At 34.0% G+C, this 26008-nt stretch overlaps 1 protein-coding gene across 1 annotated transcript in view; it reads right to left on the minus strand.

The window, feature by feature from the left end:
• The window catches only part of LOC145268379 (collagen alpha-3(VI) chain-like), a 125105-nt gene that overhangs the window by 91009 nt on the left and 8088 nt on the right, over positions 1-26008 (minus strand). The window contains exons 4-7 of the mRNA XM_080123936.1: positions 23066-23647; positions 7539-8120; positions 5346-5450; positions 2552-3118 (exon numbers count right to left, since the gene is read on the minus strand). Of these exons, the coding sequence (XP_079980062.1) occupies positions 2552-3118; positions 5346-5450; positions 7539-8120; positions 23066-23647 (1836 nt within the window). The remainder of the gene's footprint in view (positions 1-2551; positions 3119-5345; positions 5451-7538; positions 8121-23065; positions 23648-26008) is intronic.

Here is a 26008-nt window from a genome sequence, read left to right on the forward strand (position 1 = left end):
TCTTCGAGGAGAAAATATTAGAAAACTTTTAAAAAATTTAATTATAAAAACTTTAAAAGCTTTTAATTATGATTTTCTATGTTTATTATATATAGCAAATTAGGTATTAATCATTTATAATATTTGCTAATGTTTTCTCATTTGAGGAGATGGGTTAACGTCGAAGGCAGATATACTTGTTGAGATTTATTCTTTGTCTTGCATATTATAAAAATTATAATATATAATTATAATTCTAGATTTGAAATTTAACAGCTATTATAACACGTGTGTTATTATTAGATAAGGGTTAAGGTTTTGAATGAAGCAGATTTAATTTTTTTTCCATCATATTTTCCCTTTTGGCAATGGTTTTAACCATTTGTTTGATTAAAAATTCGATAATATGCGTAAACACTTACTTTCTTTAGTGATCTTATGATTCTGACCAGGACTGTATATATATATATATATATATATATATATATATATATATATATATATATATATATATATATAGTTATATCATAGTTACTAAATTATTCCTAGGATATAAATGATTTTTAAATAATAATATTCTTTAGATTTAATAGGTTATAGTTACTAAATTATTCTTCAGACATTCTAATGCTTTTTTAATATTATTTTTAGATTAAATAGATCAAAGTTAATAAATTAATCTTAGGATAATAATGATTTTTTCAATAACTATGATTTTTTAGATTTAATAGATCATTGTTAATAAATTATACCTAAAATATCAATGATTTTTTTAAATATTAATATGTTTTTAGATTTAAATAGATCATAGTTAATAAATTATTCTTATGATATGAATGTTTTTTTATTAATCATGATTTTTTAAATATTGATGTTTTTAGATCATAGTAACAAGATTATTCTAAGGATATTAATAGATCATAGTTAATACATTATTCTGAGGCGGTTAATGATTTTTTATATTAAATATTTTTTTTTAGATTTAAAATATCATAGTAAATAAATTATGGTAAAAATATTTAGATTTACTTCGTCATAATTACTAAATTATGGTTTGAATATTAAAGATTTTTGTAGATGTAATAAATTAGAGTTACTAAATTATTGTAAGGATATTAAAGATTTATTTAGATAAGAGTTAGCATATTTTGGTTCTTAAAGATTAATATTTTAAGAGTTGGGATATTTTAGTTAATATATACTAGTTAGAAGATTAAGATTTATTAAGTTTTATAGTGATTATGGTATTTAGTTTTTATAAATTATTGTTAGCAGATTGGAGATTTATTTTGTTTTGATAGATTATCGTGCGGATAAAAAAAATACTTTACTTCTAATAGATCCCAGTTAGCTAATTGAATATATATATTTACTTTTAATAGATAAAAGTAAAGAGATTAAAATATTTATTTAGTTTTGATTACTCAGAGGGGATTAACGATTTGTTTAATTTGGATGGATCATGACGTACGTTTCGCTGCTGGCAATGGTCTTTAACGTGGCATAATTGGCTTGCATCCCAATACCTATAGCAATTATCACAACTCCTTCCCTTTTCAGCATTTCCGCCTCAACAGTAGCATTTTTTGGAGCATGCGAATTACCATCGTTAATTAAGATTCATAAGATAATAAGGCTTTTTTAATATTTAGGACTTTTAGATTTGATATATCATTGGTAATGAATTATACCTTGGATATTAATGAATTTTTAAATAGTTATGTGGTGTTCAGATTAAATAGATCATAGGAAATATTCTTATGATATAAATGCTTTTTTATATATCATGATTTTTTAAATATTAATGTTCTTTTGTATTAATGATTTTTTTTTATTTAAATTAATTATTCTTAGGATAATAATGATTTTTTAATATTCATAATTTTTTTTAGATTTAATAATTATAATTTTTTAGATTTAAAAGATCATAGTAAATAAATTATGGTAAAAATGTTTAGATTTACTTCGTCATAATTACTAAATTATGGTTTGAATATTAAAGATTTTTGTAGATGTAATAAATTATAGTTAGTAAATTATTGTGAGGATATTGAAGATTTATTTAGTTAAGAGTTAGCATATTTTGGTTCTTAAAGATTTATTTTTTAAGAGTTGGGATATTTTAGATAATATATACTAGTTAGAAGATTAAGATTTATTAAGTTTTATAGTGAATATGGTATTAAGTTTTAATAAATTTTTGTTAGCAGATTGGAGATTTATTTTGTTTTGATAGATTATCGTTCGGATAAAAAAAGATTAGTTTAGTTTTGATAGATCCCAGTTAGTTAATTGAACATATATTGACTTTTAATAGATAAGAGTAAAGAGATTAAAATATTTATTCAGTTTTGATTGATCATAGGAGATTAACGATTTGTTTAATTTTGATGGATCATGGTGTGGTAGAAGTCGTATTTGTTATGGTAGTAATCGTAGTTATTATTAATTATGAAGTAGAATTATTAATTAGAAAATAAAAAAATGAATGAGAGTGTAATGTTATAAGGATACCTGGTAAAATATTGGAATACTTGTGAGCGTACAAGTAAAAAAATAAATTTTTACTTACCTTGACAAGTGGTGGAGATTAGTTTATGTATTAAGTCATTCAAAGCGCTATATTTGTCAAGTCTCATAACGTACGTTTCGCTGCTGGCAATGGTCTTTAACGTGGCATAATTGGCTTGCATCCCAATACCTATAGCAATGATCACAACTCCTTCCCTTTTCAGCATTTCCGCCTCAACAGTAGCATTTTTTGGAGCATGCGAATTACCATCGTTAATTAAGATGACAATTTTCTTGACCTTTGGCCTTGCATGCACAAAATAATTTCTCCGTGCATAATTTAAGGCCCTGTCGGTTCGGGTTGTAGATCCTAATGCTGCATTAAATTTGATATTTCCAAGGGCATCAAGGGTATTGGCCATTGTATTGTATTTGTTGAACCCGAAAGCTGTGCTTTTAACGACTACCTCACCAAAAGCAAGGGCAGCAATGCGAATATTATTTGGACCAATCTTAAAACTTTTTGTAAAATTTTGCAAGAAAATTATTCCGTGGTCGAAATCGGGTGGGTAGATACTTCGTGAAGTGTCGATTATCAAAGCGATGTCAGCTTGTTCGTCTTGGCATTCTAAAAGAAACAGTGCATGTATATAATTATAGTTGAATATAGTTAACAGCTCTTTAAAAATACTATATACTCCAAACTATATACTCTTAAAGATCATGTCATCGTTATACATTATAGACTAATATATTTTATAGTTACAGATTTTACCACCACAAGCGCTTAAAGTGTATGATAGCCAGAGATTTTTAACCCTTTATGACCTGAATTATGATGTAGATGATTAAAAAATATTTTTTATTTTAGTTAGTTTAAAGGACAATGATATTATGATTGTCTTTAAACTGAAAAAATTATGAAGTTCAATTGTTAAACTACCACTGAGAAATTTTTGCATTTCATGAACTTACCTTGATTATTATCCATAGTGCTTAGAAAAAACGGTATTTATGAAAACAAACGAAATCCTCTCTCTCTCTCTCTCTCTCTCTCTCTCTCTCTCTCTCTCTCTCTCTCTCTCTCTCTCTCGCTCGCTCTCTCCCTCTCTCTCTCTCTCTCTCTCTCTCTCTCTCTCTCTCTCTCTCTCTCTCTCTGAGATAGATTGCAGCATACTCATTGTAAGCAATGGATAGTTGCAATCTGGAGGTATCTGACATCCAGATAATGAACAAATATGTACAAGACAAAGACTACACATATATATATATATATATATATCCCATATCTATCTATGTATAGAGATAGATAGATAGATAGATAGATAGATAGATAGATAGATAGATAGATAGATAGATAGATACTCGGCGTTGTCAGGTCGAAAACTCCCATATTACGTAATCATATATGGTTATGTTATCTGTCATGATGCCATATTTTACGATACATATATCACATGTGGCATCATCTGTAACGACGTCATATCTGACGTATATGAAAAAACAAAGAAACAGGAATACGGTTTATGATACTATATTTGGAGAAAGGTAGATAGATAGATAGATAGATAAAAATAGAAATATTGATATAGATGTGTGTGCGTTTATGAGAGAGAGAGAGAGAGAGAGAGAGCTTTATAATATATTCGACTAAAGGTAATTGTTTAATGTTGTTACACTAAACCTTACAAAGTTAACACAATCGGCTATAGGTATTTCAGCAGATACATATTTTATTTAGCTATATCTATTGCTATTAATAATTTTTAAGTTGGATTATTGTGGTATTGTTCTCAATTATGTTCGTGGAAAGCTTTTTACATATTATCGTTTGTGATGCAAGAAAATAACAACCATTGCGTCGGTTACCTGATAACTGTAGAAATAACGTTTATTATAAAATGTCGATTACCTGATAACTGTAGAAATAACGTTTATTATAAAATGTCGATTACCTGATAACTGTAGAAATAACGTTTATTATAAAATGTCGATTACCTGATAACTGTAGAAATAACGTTTATTATAAAATGTCGATTACCTGATAACTGTAGAAATAACGTTTATTATAAAATGTCGGTTACCTGATAACTGTAGAAATAACGTTTATTATAAAATGTTAAATAAAAATCAGTTTATCTTTGTTAGCATTTTTAGTGTGGAAACTTTAAATCATTACACGGGCACACGAAGTTGAGTTTTTTTTTTGGGGGGGGGATGTTACTTTGACCGTTTTTTTTTGTTTGTTTTTTTCGCTTTGACATCCCACCCCCACCCCGCTTTTATACCGCACACAGAAATCAAATGTGATGGCATGGAATTCTAAAATTATCCGAATATAGCAAGCGTTGCCTGTTATATTTGTTTGGTTATTCCTTAATCGAAATACCTTGTTCGGTTAGGTTTAGAATTTTTGTTTAAATTGAATAAACATATTGGATAGTATTAAAGTTTTGCACACACAAAAGCACTGACAGATGTTAACAGATTAGATATAAGGAAAACACGGATATTTCTGCTTCAATTTCGTTTGCATACTTTTACATCTCACTATTTCACGTGGATCATCACATCCTCTCCACAAAAGGACATCTTTATTGCGTTTTATTTTTTCCTCTTGTTTCAAAGTCGGTCATTTTTATGGTAGCGATATAGCAAGCTAAGACTATTTACACTGAATCTAGATGCTGGCTTATCACATGTTAAAACACGTCTGTATTTTTCTACAGAGAAGAGTAAATAAGAAAAGAAATGAAATTTTTTCAACATAAGCTTTAAGAAACACTGCAATAAACATAGCGATTTTTTAAATAGCGATTGTAAATGTACAAATATTGCAAGAGGTATATACTCACGATTTGGTGATGTTCGTGTGGCAAACATAGTAGTAGAAGGAATATTGGTACGAGGAATATAAGTAGGAGTAGTAGATATTATGATGGGAGTAGCCGGAATAATCACTGGAAATAAAACAAAAACGATTTTCATTGTATAGTTATGATTAGAAAACATAATTTTTCTTCTCTGAACAGTTATGATTAGAAAGTTTTAATTAGAAAAAATGATTTTTCTTCTCTGAGCAGGAAGTTAAACAATTTTGGGACCTAATATCGGACAGAGGTACAAGCAAGAATAATTTTTCTTGGATATAAATGTTAGGAATATATAAAATAAACATGACAATTGAAAAAATGACGTTTTTAAATAGCACATGTTCGTGTATATATATATATGTGTGTGTGTGTGTGTGTGTGTGTGTGTGTGTGTGTGTGTGTGTGTGTGTGTGTGTGTGTGTGTGTGTGTGTGTGTGTGTGCATATTTATACACATGTACATATGTATGTATGCATGCATGTATGCGTGCATGCATAAATGAAACAGCACAGGTTTGTATATATATATCTATATATGTACATGTATGTATGTATGTATGTATGTATGTATGTATGTATGTATGTCTAAATAAGAATACAAATTTAATGATGTAAAAATATATTTTACATGAATTTATTGTTAAACGGAATACTATAATAAGACATATTGAAATTTCTTTTATCCGTTCGGTTTAAAAGAAATGCATTGCTCTTGTCAGAGAGATAGTAATAGCAAATGAATACTATGGGGCAGCAATGATATATATATATATATATATATATATATATATATATATATATATATATATATATATATATATATATATGTAAGTGATCAATTATAAGGAAAATCCGAAAAAAGCGTATTTATATTGTGTGTGCAAAAAGTTTTAGATTAGATAAGTTATTGGTACCATCGATTTCAAACCCAGTAATTTGTATTGGCTGAAGGGAGCTTGATATGGGTATTCTAAATGGCCCTAATTATCGGGTTTTAAACCGACGGTACCAATGAGTTGACTCATCTAAAACTTTCTGTACACAAAATAATAAACAACAGGAAGAAGAAAAGGAAAAAAGAAACAAAACAGCACACTGAAGATGGAGTATACCTCTGAAATATATTTGTGATAAATTTCAAACAAGTAAAATAATTGTTTATTTTCCTAATATTACGTTGTGATTTGGCTTTCAAGCGCACTTGATGCGTATTTTATTTTATTCAAATTAAAACAACGTTTCTATTGAACTCTGCTTCTTGACGTTATTCTCGCGTTACCTACGCACAGTTCAAACATTTCAAAATACAACCGCCAGATACACCGTGCGGCTCTATACAAACAGACTTCTTTCTCTAAATTTACAACAGGGAAGGAATAAGAAAAAGAAAAAAAAAAACAACACATTGAAAATAGAGTCTACCTCCGAAACATATTTGTGATAAATTTAAAACAAATAAAATATTTATTTATTTCCCTAATATCACGTTGTGATTTGGCTTTCAAGCCCACTTGATGCGTATTTTATTTTATTCAAATTAAAACAACGTTTCTATATGAACTCTCATTCTTGACGTAAATCATATATTGTTTCGTTAGATAGATAGATAGATAGATAGATAGATAGATAGATAGATGGATAGATAGATAGATAGATAGATACTCGGCGTTGGCAGGTCGAAAACTCGCATATTACGTAATCATATATGGTTATGTTATCAGTCATGATGCCATATTTTACGATACATATATCATATGTTGTGTCATCTGCAACGACGTCATATCTGACGTAAGTTTCTAATAATATATTTGGAGAAAGGAAGATAGATAGATAGATAGATAGATAGATAGATAGATAGATAAAAATAGAAATATTGATATAGATAGATATGTATATGTGTGTGTTATAATATATTCGACTAAAAACACGAAACTCTGTTCGTAAACATACCAAGGTTAATTTGTAAATATTATTAAACTAAACATTTACTAAATTTAATAAATCGACTATTGGAATTGGACCGGATAAATATTTTTTCAGTGATATCTATTGCTTTCTTGTTAATAATTTTTAAGTTAGATTATTGTCAGATTGTTCGCAATTATGTTTGTGGAGAAGTTTTTTTTACATATTATCGTTTGTGATGTAAGAAAAAAATAAGTATTGCGTCGGTTACCTGATTTGACTGTAGAAATAACGTAAGCCAAATTACTGGTATCTCTCAGAAGATCATCGAAAGAATAGTATGTGTGCACAAATTTTTTAGATGGTTTACTTGCAATATTATCCATTTCTTGCTGTCTCGGCTTAGAACCGATTCCAAACACAAAAATCTTCACACCGGATTGCTGAAGCTGCTTTGCCTCTTCCAGTGCCAGATTGTAGTTACGCAACCTATCGTCGATGAAGACAACTAAAATTCTCTCTGCGCGTCTGCGTACAAATGTCCGGCCGAATACGTCATTTCCCAATTTGAAAAGAGCTTTGCCGATGTTCGTTGTGCCTCCCAGGTACTCCAACCTTTGAATTCTCTGCAACACTCTCCACTTTCCAGAACCAGAATTGAAATCAAGATTCTCATTATATATATTATTATTCTCTGTCGACAATGAAAACCCGATCCTAGTCTTTTCGGGTCCGATATCAAAATGATTAACAATCATTTGGATGGCTTTTAATTGTTTTCGAAATTCTTCACGTTTTAAACTTGATGAGGAATCCAAGAGGAAATAGACATCGGCTTTTAGATTTTTATAACCTACAAAAGAAAAAAAATTGCAGTTAATTTATTATAAAATGTGAAATAAAATCTGTTTATTTTCGTTAGCATTTTAAACACGGAAACATGGTCAAACACATGAAATAGTCGCACATACACACAAAATTGATACTTATTTTACTTTAGCATAGATATAAAAAAAAACTAATTTTTTGTCCCGTGCAAGTGACTCTATAAGTCACTCCGTCGGTCTGTCGGTCTGTCCGTAACACTTTTGTGTTTGTGTGCTTGGCCTTTTTGGCCAAGATCAATGTGTAGTATCTGTTCTGGCAGATGCTGCAAGCTATGACTAGCTATGACTAGCAAAGACCAGATGTGGGAGCAACCCTACATGCCTGACCTTTAACCAGCTCCCATTTCCCACCTCTCGGGAGCTGGCCCCCTTTTTCCCTTCCCCCTCCCTTCACTCCTCACATTAAAAATTGGCCTTGTGCCTAATTTGCTCGGTGGGGGAGCAAATAAATACCATCTGTTCTGGCAGATACTTCAGGCAAAAACCATATGTGGGGGCAACCCCACATATAAGACCTTGGTCAATGTAGGGGCAATCCTTCATACCAATTGTCACTATCCAGCTCCCCTACTTCCCGGGGAGTTGGTCCGCATTTCCCCTTCACTCATCACATTAAAAATCGGCCTTGTGCCTAATTTGCTCGGTGGAGGAGCAAATAAATACCCTTTTCTTGGCCTTTTGACCAAGATCAAAGTGTGGTATCTGTCTTACTACATGCTATACTTATTGTGATATAAAGTGGGGGATCACTTATCTGTATTAATTTAATGTAAAATGATCACCCACTTTACAACCAATCAGTGTCAAAGCCATTCAAGTAATTCTCCTGATCATTCAAGTTATTTTTTAAGCATTCAAGTCATTCTTAAAGTCATTCAATTCATCCTTAAGTTCATTAAAGTCATTCTAAGTCATTTACTTTTTATTTATGTAAGTCATTTCAGCCCATTTTTCGGTCATTTTAGTTTATCTTTAAGAATTTTATGTCAATCCTACATTCATGCATTCATTCATTATACGAGAGCACTCGACTAATGGCTATCGGCCTTGTTTATTTTAATATTAATAAAACAAGCATTGTTATATACTTACTCATAGATATACGAACACTATACATGAAAGTTTACTAAATGGTATATTCCTTTGAAAACAAGCGTTAATTAATTACTTATTCATTTTCATGGTTTATAATTAGATAGTTAATTTGATTTAACTATAAGGCTGACGAAGTGTCTTCAATATGTATTCATATATTTCCGGCATATATGGCACTGAAATTCTAGTCCCCTTCGATTTCTTTGATATTGCCCCATTAATTAGGAGCCCTTTTCTGAACTAGCAAGCAGTCTCTACTATGGCCCTATCATATACTAACGACAAGTAGCAAATAAGCATGGATGTGTGTGTAAACACATGTTTAACAATTAGATGCAATGAGAAGTAGCGCGAATGAATAATATATAAAGTAGAGGCAGAGGGATAATTATCCGGTTCCATTTATTATACTTTAAAATTAGAAACAGTATTCTTCGAACATAACTCAATCCCATAATAAAGATATATCTTATAACAGAAACGCAGATACGCACCATTGCCTCGTGCCCAGCTTTATTTGTGCACCCATGAGAACCTTCTTAATAATGGTATAGAGAGGAGAGTCGTCGTCAACTTTGTCATTCAATTTAATGATGACGTCAGATTCTCTCTTCTTGGTGAGCACCATGGGAACACGGAGCCAATCACAAACAGGAAGGTGCTCAACCAATTTGCCACACAGCGAAAATATATTCGGTAGTGGGACGACACGAGGTATGTCTAGGATTTTTACCTTTTTTCTAATACAGAATATTATCCTCTTCCCAGACCTACAAATCAAGCGCACGTGCTCTACACTGTAGACTTTCGGGTTTTTTCTCGCGAAAATCCCTATAGAGATGCTTTTTTACACGTGCCGCGAGCATAACACTCACGTCCACATGCAAATAATCAATATAGATAGATGTTACCATCAGGTTTGCGGAGTCGGATTGTAAAAGTCCGACTTCGACTCCGACTCCTAGAATTCCTAGAATGCCGACTTCAACTCCAACTCCGACTCCTTTGATATCTTCGACTCCGACTCCGACTCCGACTCCGACTCCCGTCTCCGACTCCTTTGATATATTTGACTCTGACTCCGACTCCCGCCTCCGACTCCGACTCAGACTCCGACCGACTCCTGACTCCTTGACCCATATGTGGAAATCTATTCTACAGATCCATATACCAGCCACCCACACCTATTCAGCAAGCATTTTATAAATACTTTTCATGTATATTATTTTTTACATTTAACATTCACTTGTATGATAAATATACTCACATATACACTCAACCAGCTTTATTTATTTTACTCAAATTAACCCTTAACAAGGCATATCACCATTTGGATGTAAAAGGCTACTATTTGGAACTACCTCGTATGTCAAGGAAAGATTAACAAGATGTCGGTTTATGTTACATCTAAACTTCTGCATATCAATACGACCAGGAAATCAGGTAGCAGGAAGGGAATTCCAAAGTCTAGCTGTTCGAGGGAAGAGAATAGAAAGTTTTCTGGCATCTAGGGACCTCAACAGTGAAGGGGTGGGATTATATTGCTAAGCGGGTTTGTCGGGGATATGTACGTCGAGGGGGTACAAGTGAAACAAGTTCATCAGAACACATTCCATTAAAATATTTGTAAAACAGGCACAGTGATGCAACATTGCGGCGATGAGACAATGGTTGGAGCTTAGTTGACAAAGTGGGATCGATTAGATTGACAACTCTTTTTTGGAACTTATTCAAGAGGGAGAGGTTAATGGTAGATGCACCAGCCCAGATGTGGCAACAATACTCCATGCATGGGCGAATGGTGGCCTTGTAAAGGTACAGGATACTCTCAGGTGTGAGCAGTTTTCTAGCTCGATAAATGGAACCTACTATCTTTGCAGCAGTCTTTGCAATGTCCTCTATGTATTTGTTCCAGTTCATATTGCTCGCAAATGTTAGGCCGAAGAGTTTGAAATAGAATTCTCAGGCGGGGTGTTATTTTTCATCAACATAGGCGGTTCGAGAGGCGTCTTGTAATTATTAAAGGAGAACAGCTTAGTTTTACTAGCATTAAATGTTACCATCCATTTGCATCCCCATTCTATAATGATCTGGAGGTCTTTTTCTAATGATTCTGACATTGCCTTGGATTTGTGTACATCTGTTCTTTCCTCATGCATGTTATAGAGCGTTTTATCATCAGCAAATGTACCCATCTCAGACACAATATTATCAGGGAGGTCGTTTTTGAATATCAGGAATGATAGTGGTCCAAAGTTCGACCCCTGAGGCTCTCCTGCATTAATGTTATGCTGCTTGTATGTATGTCTGTCAATGATAATCTGAATGCTTCTATTGTCTAAGGTGGGTCTAATTATATTTAGTATACTTCCGGTCAAAACGTACAATTTAATTTTCATTAGCAACCCTTTGTGCCCGACTGTATCAAGGGCTACAGCTGTGGCTTCGCCCGCTATATCCAGTACATGGTAAATGTGTTCAAGATGAATGTTAAAATATATGCAGTAGAACGACATTGTCTGAATTCATACTGTTTGTCAGAGAGAAGATTTGCTTTTGCGAGGTGGTGAACTAGTGCTTGATTAATTAAGGTCTCAAAGATTTTAGTGAAGAGAGGGAAGAGATTAATGTAGCGATAATTGAGAGGGTCTGTTTTTTTCATCAGAATTCCTGTACACTCGTACCGCAGAGGCAATCTTCCAGCTATTAGGGAAGCAAGATTCAGCAAGGCATTTACTGTAGAGCTTGGAAAGTATGGGAGCATTTCTTGATTAGTATAGCAGAGATGACATCAGGTCCACACGCCTTTGAGGTGTCTAAGTTTTTATGATATCGCGGACATGAGAAAGGGTTATTTTTACATCATCTAATGTGTCTTCGGTCCGCATAGAGAAATTTGAGAGGGAGTTGTCTGTTGGCTCTAAGGTTGAGTTAGAGGCAATCGCCAGGACAGCAGTTCCGCCTTCTCTGTTACCGTGCATGCAACCTTCTGGTTGTTGCTCAGTTGAGGAATTACTGATTGTTCTTTATTCACTACACTAGTATAGGTTTTTGCAGAAATCACAAGTTCCTATCTTTTGCTATTCTATGCGTTCCCTAATTATTTCAGCACGCTTTCTGTTGTCTGTCGCTATTTCTCTCTTACAATGATTTCTAGCATCTATGAATTTTACCTATTTGTATTTGACTTATGACGTAAAAACTGGTGGAATGCATGCTGTCTTTGTGCAATAGTAACTGCACAATCTTTAGTGAACCATGGAGGTGAGTGAGGCTTGCTATAATACTTCCGTCTGGGAACATGTGCTTCAATTCTCGCTTTCAGTTGTTTCATTGGCACACTGTTCAGCAGGAAGAGAGAAGATATCAGTCTATGGAGTATCTCGAATGCGTTATCTAATGGCTTCCCAGTAAGCCCTGTCATAGTACCTTGTTTTTTGAGCAATGATCCTTAACCTTGAGGTTGGGATTTAAATGTGATGTTAACCGATACCACTAGGAGGTCTGCGTTTCCGATTGGACTGTGGCCATTAGTCACACAATCCTCAGGTACTGTGGTGAGGGTAGGTCTAGAAGCGGAGCCTGCTATTGTTCACGAACTGGTAGGCCAGTAGGAAACATTACTGTCTGTGTGAGAGAATGGGCTATAGAAGAGCTATAAGTAGAGCATTTGTGTGACCTAAGAAACCAAGCCAATTTTATGGTGGACATTAAATCACCAAACACATGTATTTGGGCGTTACTATCCAATGAGATTGCTGCATCCATACTATGAGAGGCATGATCGATTAGGGTACAATCCTGACTTGAGGAAAAACGGTAGAGAAAATATAAGTAACTAATACAGTGATGAAATGTTCGTCGAAAGCAAATAAAAGCCTGGTCATCAGATTCGAGATTTTTCTCTCTAGTTTAAGGGAGGGTGCTACGAATATAGACACTAAACCAGTGCATATATCTATCCGAATCCTTACGGCAAAGAAGGAGGTATCCTGTCATGTTAAAGTAGTTAGGGGGGATTGCAGAGTATAAGTTTGTTTAACTTAATGCTAAGATATCCGGGGCGTTTATTAAAAGGTAAGACTCTACATCATCTAGATTACCTCTAAGCCAACTGATATTTGTGAGAGTAAGCCTTGTGGTCAAAGGCGAATTGGTTTTGTTTGGGTTGTTTGTTTTTATCATGATATTTGTTTGGATTGTCATTTAATTACGTTTTTGTTTAATGTCAGATTAGGGAAAAAGTTTTGAGCAAAGTGGGCCTATTTCGATGCCAAGTATACACATGCAGTGGTCCATTAGCCGAGTCCTGTTTAAAAGGTGCGGTCTCGTGAAAGCCCACTAGATATAGCAGCAGGGTACGTTTCCATGCGCGACATGACACTACAACTATCCTGATATTATACAACTGATGATAGAGCAGCCAGTCTAAGCGTTACCAAAGAGTTAGGGCTCCTGTACTGCTAGTCGGAAACAGCAGCAAAAGAAACTGTCAATCAGTTACGCTCAACCTCTCTGACAAGACCGGTCCAAACAAGTGGCATGCAAGCAAACTCAGTTTTCTCAATTCCCGAGAGAAAGCGAGAAATTTAAAATAGGGAATAAGGGAACCACGGCCAATGTCCTAGTCAGTTAACAAAGTCAAGCACAAGGTTACCCTGGTGAGTCCCTGGTATTGTACCTCTGGCCTGGCTAATAGACAAAGACGAAGTGTGACAGCCGGCGATAGGAAGATCCTATCTACTTCTTAAGCAAGTTAGGTTTGCAATCCGGGAATTTGTTCGAGTCACCAGCTCCAGAAAGGTTGTCGACCATGACTGGGGATACCTCCCTCTCCCAGTTTTATTATCAGAGTTTTCTTTCTCTTAGATCGATGATATGACAAGATCTACGAGTCGATCATACTGACAGAGGGAACCATGCACCTGGTTTCTACACCAGGTATTTCTGTGCCCCCGCATGGATGAAGATATTGAGTATCTAACTTTAAAGTTGTTCTCTATTCTACATAAATAAGCATAGGATTAGAGATAGATTCCCTCTAACATTTACAAGAAATTGTATCTTTCAAGTACTGCGAGAGAACCAATCTGCTGTAGCAACTAATTTGTTTTGAAATAAATGAATAGGATATGAATAATAATTACTTGAATATGTGAGAGAATATAAAGCAAAGAAAACAAAAGCAATGGTGCGACTAGATCTACATAAAGAGGTTCCACACAACACGGGTATAGAGATGCACTTAACTTGGTGTTCTTTGAGCGACCCATGTTGGTCTAGCTAAAAAAACGGTGTCTCCACGTGGAATGAGTTAGGGTGCGAAGATTAGCGTTTATTTGAAAGCAATAGGAGGGAGGGAGGATCTGCTTCAAGAGGCAAATGTGTTTTGATTTTTATACTTCCTTCTTTTATTTAATTGAAACTTGTATAATTTTCGATTTCTATGTTAATAATTTGAAACATACAAAAGGTGATGAATGCTAGAAAAATGATGCGTATTTCCACATGTTCTATTGTGTCTCTATATATATATATATATTGCTAACTAGTACTAATATACAACAAACAAATGACATGCAAAAAAAAATGTCTGGGAAAATAGTTTCAAGCGGGTAGAGACCGCGGAATATAGAAATCGAATAAAATGATATAATATAATAAATAATTCTTTTAGTAATATCTATTTTAAAGGCAGATTAAAAGATGTTTAAAATTTTAAATAGTATTAAAGTTTTTTTAATGCCAGTCCCCCTCAAAAAATTTCATTATGATAGTTTATTGCATAACATGGGGAGTAGACTCGCGAGTTAAAATGAATTCAGATAAGAAACACAAACTAATTTCATAGAATAAGTTAAAATAACAAAGGGATAAAAAAAAATTACAATTTGATTTTATTATTATTTCAGTTCAAAAGGGACTACAATATTTCGGGATAGGGAAACCTTTTTAGGCCTATTTAGAACTTTGTCGAGACAGGAGAGTTTTCTAGCAGCTCCTGCCCAGATATGGCAACAGTACTCCATAGGGCTGTTACTTTGGTAGAGAATTGCATCAGCAGTGAGCTATCTCCTGGAGCGCTGGAAGGATCCGACCATTTTTCTAGCCCAGAAGCTTGGGGCCTTCCCAAGACGGAGCCGTTCATTTCAATTGATGCCAGATGGGAATCAGAACGTTGATGATGTAAAGATAGAAGCTTGGTTTTAGATGCATTAAAAGTAACCAGCCACTTTTTCCCCATTGTACCACACGCTCCGAAGCAGAAGAGAGAGAATAGATGTTAGTGTCGTAAGCAAAAACGTCTACGATGATTGAAGGGTGTGATTTGGAGGATCATTGAGCCATGGGCTTCTTATTTCTGCTAATCAACAACTACTCTTATGAACCTTTCAGAGAGAAATGATTTAATAATTGAAAATACATTTTCAGCTTTACCATAGCAGGAGATCTTGTGAAGTAGACCTTTATGCCATAGCCTATCAAAGGCCTTTCATATGTCAAGAGCAATTGCTCTAGAAACGAGGTCTCCGTCGAAAGTTTCACTAATCCTATGAAAAATAACCGTAAGCACATCCGCTGTAGATCTAACAAAACGAAACCATATTGCATGTCACTAAGAAGGTTATTTTTGCTGAGGTGATTGACAACTTCTCTATTTAATACAAATTCCGGTGACTTACTCATGACGCACAGGAGACTTATTGGTCTGTACTAAGATGAAGATGACAGATCACCTGAATTCTTAAATGCAGGGCATACCGATGAGATTTTCCAGGGTGTTGGGAAGCAATTCTCCTTAAGACAACGCTTAAAGAGCTTTGTAGGTATGGGAGCAAGTTCTGGTTGAACTTTTTGAGCACTATAATTGAAATGCTGTCGGAGCCAGTTGCTTTACGGGAATCAAGGCTTTTGATTGGCTTGGCAACATCACGCACAGATATTTGTATGCTGCATAACGTGTTTTCTGATACAGGAGGAAATATGATGGATTGGCGGCCTTGGTTGTATAGAGTAGAATTAGCTGCAAAGTTCTTGGCAAAGAGTTTGGCTTTATTTGATGCTGACGAGATTACCCCAGTTCCATTGATGATAGGTGGGAAAATCCCGTAAAAACATAGATTTATTGAACTTAAGGAGTCGGAGTTGGATAAAAAATTCCGACTCCGACTTCTCGTACTCTTAGAAATCCGACTCCGACTATGACTCCGAAGCCAGCTAAAACCTCCGACTCCTTCCAACTCCGACTTGGCTTCAACTCTGCAACCCTGGTTACCATTTTATGCACTTGTCCTTCATCAAAATAGCGTCAACAATTAGTTTAGTTTGATAGTGACACAGTTATTGGTGCATGTGTACGTCAAGGTATGTCTTGCGAAAGTCTGACACCCATACATTCGATTCTGTTATCCGCCATTCTTTTCGGGGCATATGTCCGTACGAGCCGTACATGGGTCAACGTGCTTACTTAACTCCTGATATTCGAGTACCGAACTCATCTTTTGCTTGTTTTGCTAGATGACGTTTCAGGCCTTCAATTCATTTTATGGGTAATGCAGCCAACAACCCGTTATCAATCCAGGCTTGTAGCTCTTTATTATACTCTGAACGAGCTCTTGCAGGGATGCCATACTCTGGCTATCTATTGCATATTTTTATTCTTACGGCTGATCACCGGACAACTTCGACGACATCCTCTGTCGAACTCCACGCAAAAGTTAAGAAATTCCAGCTCTATTCTTGCGCCCAGAGAAAGAGTCGCCTCAGCTAAATGTACATGGCCTAATTCCTTGATGGGATCAATTCCTAAAAAGAGTGTCGAATTCCAATTGATTGCTGTTTGCCACCAGTTCATTAGTCTTCATCGGGCTCCTGCTAATTATTGTTAAAGTTATGCTGCCAACATCGTGGCTTAGAAGATATTTCTTACTTGCCTTTAGAATTGAGGTACTTTTCGTTACTTTGGGTTGACAATAATAACCCACTCACACCGGAGGAAAAGCATCTTGAATGCACCAACCCTTTCCGATCTAGTATTTTTATTTTTACTTTTGTTACGGGAAGCAAGATTTTTTTCTAAGGTCATGTGCTTTATCACTGAAAGTCGCTTAATTTTTGGTTAACCGGGGAGTCCTGACACGAAAGCAGAACTTAGCCATCATTCAAAGGGGTTTACTTCGATTAGAGGTACCAGTTCTTCTAGTTTACCCTAGTAATCGTCCACAGTTTCTCTGGGGGACAAATTGTCAAATGCAACAAGAGTCCGGTGCAAAAGTTACAGAGAGGGTTTGATTGATCTATTTTAAATTCTTCCTCTTCAAGCAGGTTAACCGTCGATATACGGACAGATCCACACTTCTCAGTCTGCGTGGTAAGACACATTGGACGTTGTCAACACCATACATACAACACCATACATTTCACACATATGGTTCACAGACTAGACTAAAACAAGTTTTCTTTTTATGCTCATTAAATCTTTCACATGGATTATCACTTCCTTTCACTAAACAGGTCGGAGTTATTGATTTTTCTTCTTTTTCTTCTAGTTTCTAGAAATCAAATTCAGATTCGCGTTCTTTTATGGCGACTATAAAGCAAACTAAAACTATTTCCACAACTATGGCACGGATAAATAACATGTTTAAATATATTTGTATTTATACATAGAGATAGGTTGTTTGGTTTCGTGTAGATTCTGCTGAAAATCAATTAGATTGCATGCGTTCCAGGAAAGAAAATCTTGTCGCGACTAAAATCTGATTAGGAGCATGAATTAGGTTAATATAAATTCAATTATCAAAGCATAGAATTTTTTAAGTCCTTTATAGAGATAAATATATTAAATGAGATAAAAATAGCAATAAGGAAAGATAAACTGGAAATCGTAAATCAATATAACCCAAATCTTGTTCTCTTTCGGTGGAGGAGAAATCCTTCACGACTGAAACAATTTGTACCTTTTCTCCACGTTAAAAAACGACCCTGGTGTCTAACTCTGTCCCGTGGGGAGGCATAGTAAATAGGTATAATCATATATATATATATATATATATATTTAAAATAGATTAAAAATTGAAATATGGTGATATATTTTACATAATATAGTATCTAATTTAAGTTTGACAACTATGAGTTAATAATTGTAGTTTATAATTATATGTAAATTAAGTAAATATCAAATTAGTATATGGAATATGAATTGTAAAACTTTAAATATTCTAGCATTCTAGCAAGTTAATTTTTTGTTGCAAATAAGAAAAATTAATTCTAAACAAAATAAAAAGTAAATGGGATGGTAGGGGAATATAAAATATATTATAATAACAACATTAACATAAAAGCAAAATATGAATTAAATCATCAAATACTATTTTAAATACTCATTTAATTAATTGAAATAACACATTATTATATGATTAGTGTACTTTTAAACACAAATATAAGTGTAAATATAATTTATTCAAGATATAAAAAAAGAAAAAATTGTACTAAACAATTAAACTAGTTTGGGAAATGGTTATTAATACGTGATTAAAGGATATTTGAATATTACATTTACAGATAGAAAAACTGAATAATTAATAAACGAAATAAAATTTAAAAGATAAAAGTAAATTGGAGGATGTGAGTAGATTAGATTAACGAGCATCTATAAAAAGACAAAAGGGCTGTGCGCGTTTTTGTATGTCCAGCAAAAGCTTTTTCCGGGGAGGGGTACTATTTTTTTACAACTTTTTATATACTCCCTAGATTATAATATCTACGATTTGCGAACGGACGTCGTCTCTATCTTTATTTTGAGCGAGTCAAAAAAAAAAAAGAAAAAAAATGGTTTCCAGTGATTTTTTTTTTGTCTTTCTCGTATAAATGAAGCGAAATTGATGGAAAAAAATGGCTAAATAAATAAATGAAATAAAATAAAATAAATAAAACTAAATGGGATGTTGGAAGATTATATGTTATGTTAATAAGTATCATGTAATAAAGTATAAGTAGAATTAAATCTTTGGGCGTTGGTTTAAATACTCATTTAATTAGTTGAAGTAAAGAAGTATTATGTAATTGGTGTGTTGATCCAAATAAATAACCATATGTGATAATAGAAAAACATATAAAAACATAAGTTGTAATAAGATATATCTATGGAACACATTTGAACACGAACTAGAGTATATATTATTCAATTATTGGAATTCTTTCAGGTGAGTAATTTGTAGATTTTATTTATGTATTTGCGAAATGTTATCCTCGTCTTTATCGGTGTTTTTTTTTTCACGACGTTTCGGCCAACTATTCCTTTGGCCTTCATCAGGTTATTAACCACGACGAGAGGAGAATGCCGAATCTTATAACTGTATCATCATTAATTACTGCCTTCCATAGTTGTTGTCGTCTCACCACGTTTTGGCCAAGTAATCCTCTAGCCGGCTTCGTGTAGGATTAAAACCGCTATCTTTAGACAATGCTCACCTGGAACTGTAGAGATTCAACGTCTCTATTCACAGAGCCAACGGCCTCGAAGGGCGATTAAAGTTGGATTGTTTGATCCTATAAATCCAAGTTTTTTGTTAGCTAATCTTCCATTGCTGAATCCGTATCGGCTGGTATATATCGTTTACCTAATAGAAATTCTTTGAGATGGATTAATAGTTGCTATTTCTTCTGACGAGTTAAAGGCAAAATAGATTCATTAATTTATATAATAATAAAATGAATGATTTTCCGCTACGAAATAGTTGCTATAGAGAGATGTAAATGTCAACGTAATTAAAGAAATAATTGTAAGATGGTCAACTTCATGTAATTTGAAACATAAAATATTTATCATTTATTTGTGATATGCTTTCTAAATTAATAATTGGTATGAATATTCCCACAGAAATATATATATGTATATATATATATATATATATATATATATATATATATATATATCGGCTAAATACATATCAAAAAGCATAATGAATTTTAATAAATAAAAAATGAAAATAAAGGTTAGCTAACCAGGTTTCGTTCCTCACTTATTAAAGTTAAACCGAGGAAAATACGATTTAAAACAAAAAAAAGCGGGGATAGGAAAAACAACAGAAATAAACGGGGGAAAAAAATTGAGCCCAAGAACATTTACTTTTTGCTTGCAAAGAGAAGGTCTCAATGACTTAATAAAAAGAGTCTCTAAAATGTTCAAATGATAGGGAGAGTGCGACACTCTCCCTATCATTTGAACATTTTAGAGAGTTTATTTCTGGGGGGTTTTCTACCCCCGCCATATTCATGACTTTTTTTTTGTTTGTTTTAAATTGTATTTTCCTCGATTTATTAACCTTTATTTTCATTTTTTATTTTTTAAATTCATTATGCTTTTTGGTCTGTATTTAGCCGTTATAAAATTCTGTACCTCCCGGAAATTTTTCATATATATATATATATATATATATATATATATATATATATATATATATATATATATATATATATAGAGAGAGAGAGAGAGAGAGAGAGAGAGAGAGAGAGAGAGAAATAAAAAGGAACAAACCGTATTATGTGTTCATCAACGTTTCGTCTTTATTTCGAGACTTCCTCTGGATGAATCGAATAAAGATGAAACGTTGATGAACACATATACGGTTTGTTCCTTTTTATTTCTCTATTTTGTCGGAATACTATTTCCATTATTTTCATCACACACACACACACACACACACACACACACATATATATATATATATATATATATATATATTTCTGTGGGAATAAGTTTTTTTTTATTATTTTTCACCATTTATTCGTACCAATTATTAATTTACAGACGTTGTCCGGAATTGAATAATGGTCAAGTTCTTTATTGACATCGAAGTCGGTGAAACCGCCCAGTTTTCAATCAAATCGATTGATTGTCTGCTATAGTTGAGGATCCACCGCTGTTCAACCAGTGGAAGCTTCACATCCATCCCCACAGTGACCTAGTCAATGTAGTCTACATTGTACTGTAGAGAAACTACTGTTGATTTTATAAGTTATTTTTATATATAATGGCCTGAATTAATGATAAAGCTAATATCATGCTTTAATTGCGTTCTAAATAGAAACATTCATTTTGAACGCGCCTCTGTCATATTAAATTGTCCCTGAGATGGGTATATATGCTGATGACACCACGCTCTATAACAGACACAACAGGAAAACAAATGAACACATATCTAAAGAAATGGCAGAAACACTAGAAGATGACATCCAATCTGTATTAGAATGTGGACAAAATAGATGGTCACATTCAATGCTGCCAAGACTAAACTTGTTTCCTTCAATAATTACAAGAAACCACCAATAACAATGGCCAAAGATCTTTATATGACTGTACATCTTTAAAACTCCTCGGGCTAACGTTCACGGCCTGATCTGAAATGGAACACGTACATCAAGTCTGTTGCCAAGGTCGCTGGAAAGATGGTGGGATCCTTCTACCGCTCCAGAAGATATCTCACTACTGATGCAATTCTCTATCTATATAAAAGCCAAGTACGTCCAAGGATGGAATACTGTTGCCATATCTGGGCATGAGCTGCTAAAAACAGCCTATCCTGCCTTGACAGAGTACAAAATAGACTTCGTGGCTTAGTGGGGGATGCCCTTTTCTCTACCCTGCAATCTCTCTCCCACAGAAGAGACGTTGCGAGCCTATCCTTGTTTTCCATGGCAGGTGCTCGTCTGAACTCCAATCTCTGGTCCCCCTCGCCAATCTTTCACGAAAAACACCCGTCTAGCTGAATCCACTGTCAAAAATTTCCCCCACTCTATATCTGTGCCTAAATCAAAACGTGGATTCTATAAACAAAGCTTCTTTCTTAGAACTGCACGCCTGTGGAACTCTATTCCGTTTGCCTGCTTTCCACCGGACTACAACTTGGATGTCTTCAAGTCCAACGTTAGCAAATTCCTAATGAACCGCCCCCTTAAGTAGACACTTCATCAAATCTCCACACTAACGTAATGTACTTGAAATAACCCTTATCCCTGAGTGGCTTCCGGGCCTTGATAAGTGGTGATCACTGTGTAAAAAAAAGAGGAGACAGAAATCTCTCTGTCTCTCTGTCTCTTTCTCTCTCTCTCTCTCTCTCTTTATATATTTATATATATATATACATAGAGAGAGAGATAGATAGATAGATAGATAGATAGATATGTATACATATATATATATATATATATATATTTACACGGCATTTTAAAGGTCGAAAATCCTCATATGACGTTATATTATATGATGAAGTTATCTGTTATGATGTCATATATATATATATATATATATATATATATATATGACGCCACATATGCTATATATATGTATATATATATATACATATATATATATCATATGTGTCGTTATCTGAAACAAGGTCATATCAAACAGAAATACAGCTTCATTTGTGTGTGTGTGTGTGTGTGTGTGTGTGTGTGTGTGTGTGTGTGTGTGTGTGTGTGTGTGTGTGTGTGTGTGTGTGTGTGTGTGTGTGTGTGTGTGTGTGTGTGCGTGCGTTATAATATATTCGACTGCAAACACGAAACTCTGCTGGTAAACATACCAAGGTCAATTGTTCAATGTTGTTAAACTGGATTTTTACTAAAGTAAATACAATCGACTATTGGAATTTGACCGGATAAAAAAAAATTCTGTGATCTATTATTTTCTTATTAATTATTTTTAAGTCGGATTATTGTAATATAGATCTCAATTATATTTGTGAAGAAGCTTTTTACATATTATCGTTATTGATGTATGAATAAATTTACTTAGAAGTATTGCGTCAGTTACCTGATTTGACTGTAGAAATAACGTAAGCCAAATTACTGGTATCTCTCAGAAGATCATCGAAAGAATAGTATGTGTGCACAAATTTTTTAGATGGTTTACTTGCAATATGATCCATTTCTTGCTGTCTCGGCTTAGAACCAATTCCAAACACAAAAATCTTCACACCGGATTGATGAAGCCGCTTAGCCTCATAAAATGCTTGTTGGTAGCCTTGCAACCTATCTTCGATGAAGACAACTAAAATTCTCTCTGTGCGTCTGCGTACAAATGTCCGGCCGAATACGTCATTTCCCAATTTGAAAAGAGCTTTGCCGATGTTCGTTGTGCCTCCCAGGTACTCCAACGTTTGAATTCTCTGTAACACTCTCCACTTTTCAGAACCAGAATCGAAATCAAGATTCTCATTATATATATAATTATTATCTGTCGACAATGAAAATCCGATCCTAGTCTTTTCGGGTCCGATATCAAAATGATTAACAATCATTTGGATGGCTTTTAATTGTTTTCGAAATTCTTCACGTTTTAAACTTGATGAGGAATCCAAGAGGAAATAGACATCGGCTTTTAGATTTTTATAACCTACAAAAGAAAAACAATTGCAATTAATTTGCCAAAAAAATGTTAAATGAAGCTCAGTTTATATTCGTAAACATTTTAAACGCGAAAACTCTGTCACACACATGAAATTACTGCACACACACAAAATAAATTTTTGGTCTGAGGCAAGAATGGGGATAGTTGTTTTTTTGTTTATTTGGATGTGCTGAATTCAAATTCATCAATAGTTTTGCTCTATCACCTCTAGTTTCCTAGCTTTTAAATAGTTTGATTTTAGTATAAACAGAAAATGTATGTGAATATTTCAAGAGTGGCAGCAGCTTATAACAGATAAATCAGGATGAATAAAAAAAAACTGATTGAATCAATAAACTTGGATGACACAATGACACAATTCAAAGAACCACAGACAATCAAAAGTAGGTTTTCTTAGATCTGGTGTATTTTGCCTCCAGGATGTCACGTAAGAGCCCCCAGCAGCAGTCTCCCATCATGCCGGGGTTCCATTTTGCCTTGATAGTTGCTCTTCATCTTCCTAATGTCTTGGTGGAATCTTTCTCCGTGCTCATCACTCATTGCTCCAAAGTTTGGCGGAATGAATTTGAGGTGAGAATGGAGAAAATGAATCTTAAGTGACATTCGGTATCCCATATCCTCGTAAGACTTTAGCACCTTCTCAATACAGGCTTGTCAATCTGGTACACGTGTGTTATTAAGGAAGCCACTGCAGACTGACTTGAATGCTTCCCATGCTCTCAGTTCCTTTAAGTTAAGAAGCTCCACAAAATTAGTATCCTTCAGCACTTCTCGGGCCTGAGATCTTTGAGCTTGACAGCACTAAGACGTGGGATTGCAGTAGACAAGTGTTGGAAGGCAGCACCATGTTTGTCTAACGCCTACACGAATTTCTTCATCAAGCCGAGCTTGATATGATGAGGAGGAAGAAGCACCTTATTTATGTCAACCAAAATATTATCCTACGGGGTTGTGTTCGCCAGGAATAAAAGTGCTTCTAGACCCCCTGTCTTTCTGCTTGTAATGCTGGGATACAGTTAGGCTATCCCAGAGACAGAGAAAACAACAGTACTTTGTGAATCCCGTTTACATACCCTTAAGAAGATCAATGACTTTGAGGTCCACGCAGACTCCATACTTAATAGCTACTAAAAGGAGCTCCATGTGGTCATATGACTCCTGTAGATGGGCAGAGTGTGCAATGGGTATGCTTGGATATTTATTCCTGTTGTGCAGAAGTATACCTTAAGACGTCTATCCAAACCATTGGGATGAAAGTGGGCAGTTCTGAGGAGGGAAGTGGTGGTCCGATGCAATTGAAACCGTTGCGTATGCAGCCGATACCGCAATGCGAAATGTGTAAATCGATGCTATTGCTGTATTCAGAAGATTCAACATTATCTCTTATAGATAAGGAGTATGTGATCATTGAACGCTTTCAGACGATATCTGTATCTAGTCATACATTTAACAGTAAACTATACTTTCATGTCGTATGGGGGTCTTAGCCATCATCCGCAACATCTTGCATGCTATGTATTTGACAGCATTATATACTCTATATGTGTATTCAATTAATTTAGGAATAATTGGACAATGTAGAAGCATATTAACATATTAATTAGGAATAATTGGACAATGTAGAAGCATATTAACATATTAACACGATAGCATATTATTTTCATGTCACGCTTACATCGGGGTCGTTTAATTGTTATGTACTTCCATTTCTTGTAATAAATAATTTTGCCAAGAATTCTTCATAAGTTTTGATTTCAGTTTCGAGTATAGCTTATAGCACTTAAGTCATCTACTTTTTTTATAAATAATTTTATCAAGAATTCTTCATAAGTTTTGGTTTCGGTTTCGATTATGACTGAAGGAACTCAACTTTATATTATATATATATATATATATATATATATATATATATATATATATATATATATATCCAATTCATATGAATATTTTTTTTTCAAAATCGCAACTTTATAATATATAAAAATCGATAGAACATTAACTCTATATAATATATACGAAATCTGCAAGAATTAAAATATCATATTTAAGCGCACTTTACTTGACCGGCGTTTGCAGGATGTTCATGCTAGCTTAGATAAATACTTTTGCAGGTTTAACAAAAAAGCTACAATAATATCAGAGCGTTTCCATTTACACTGAACATTTAGAGAATGCCGACATCCACAGGTCCTGCTAGTGGATAATAAATTGTTTGTTCAAACTGCATGAGATACAAAGCCATCAATAAAAGACATTTTGACTAACATGATTTTTTTTTTTTTTTTTTGGAAAATGATACAATCAAAGTATATACGCGACATTCACCACGACATTCATAAATTCGCA

This window comes from Euprymna scolopes, chromosome 43, assembly GCF_053919585.1.
Source record: "Euprymna scolopes isolate OS-2025 chromosome 43, ASM5391958v1, whole genome shotgun sequence".
In the NCBI taxonomy this organism is placed as follows: Eukaryota; Metazoa; Mollusca; class Cephalopoda; order Sepiida; family Sepiolidae; genus Euprymna; species Euprymna scolopes.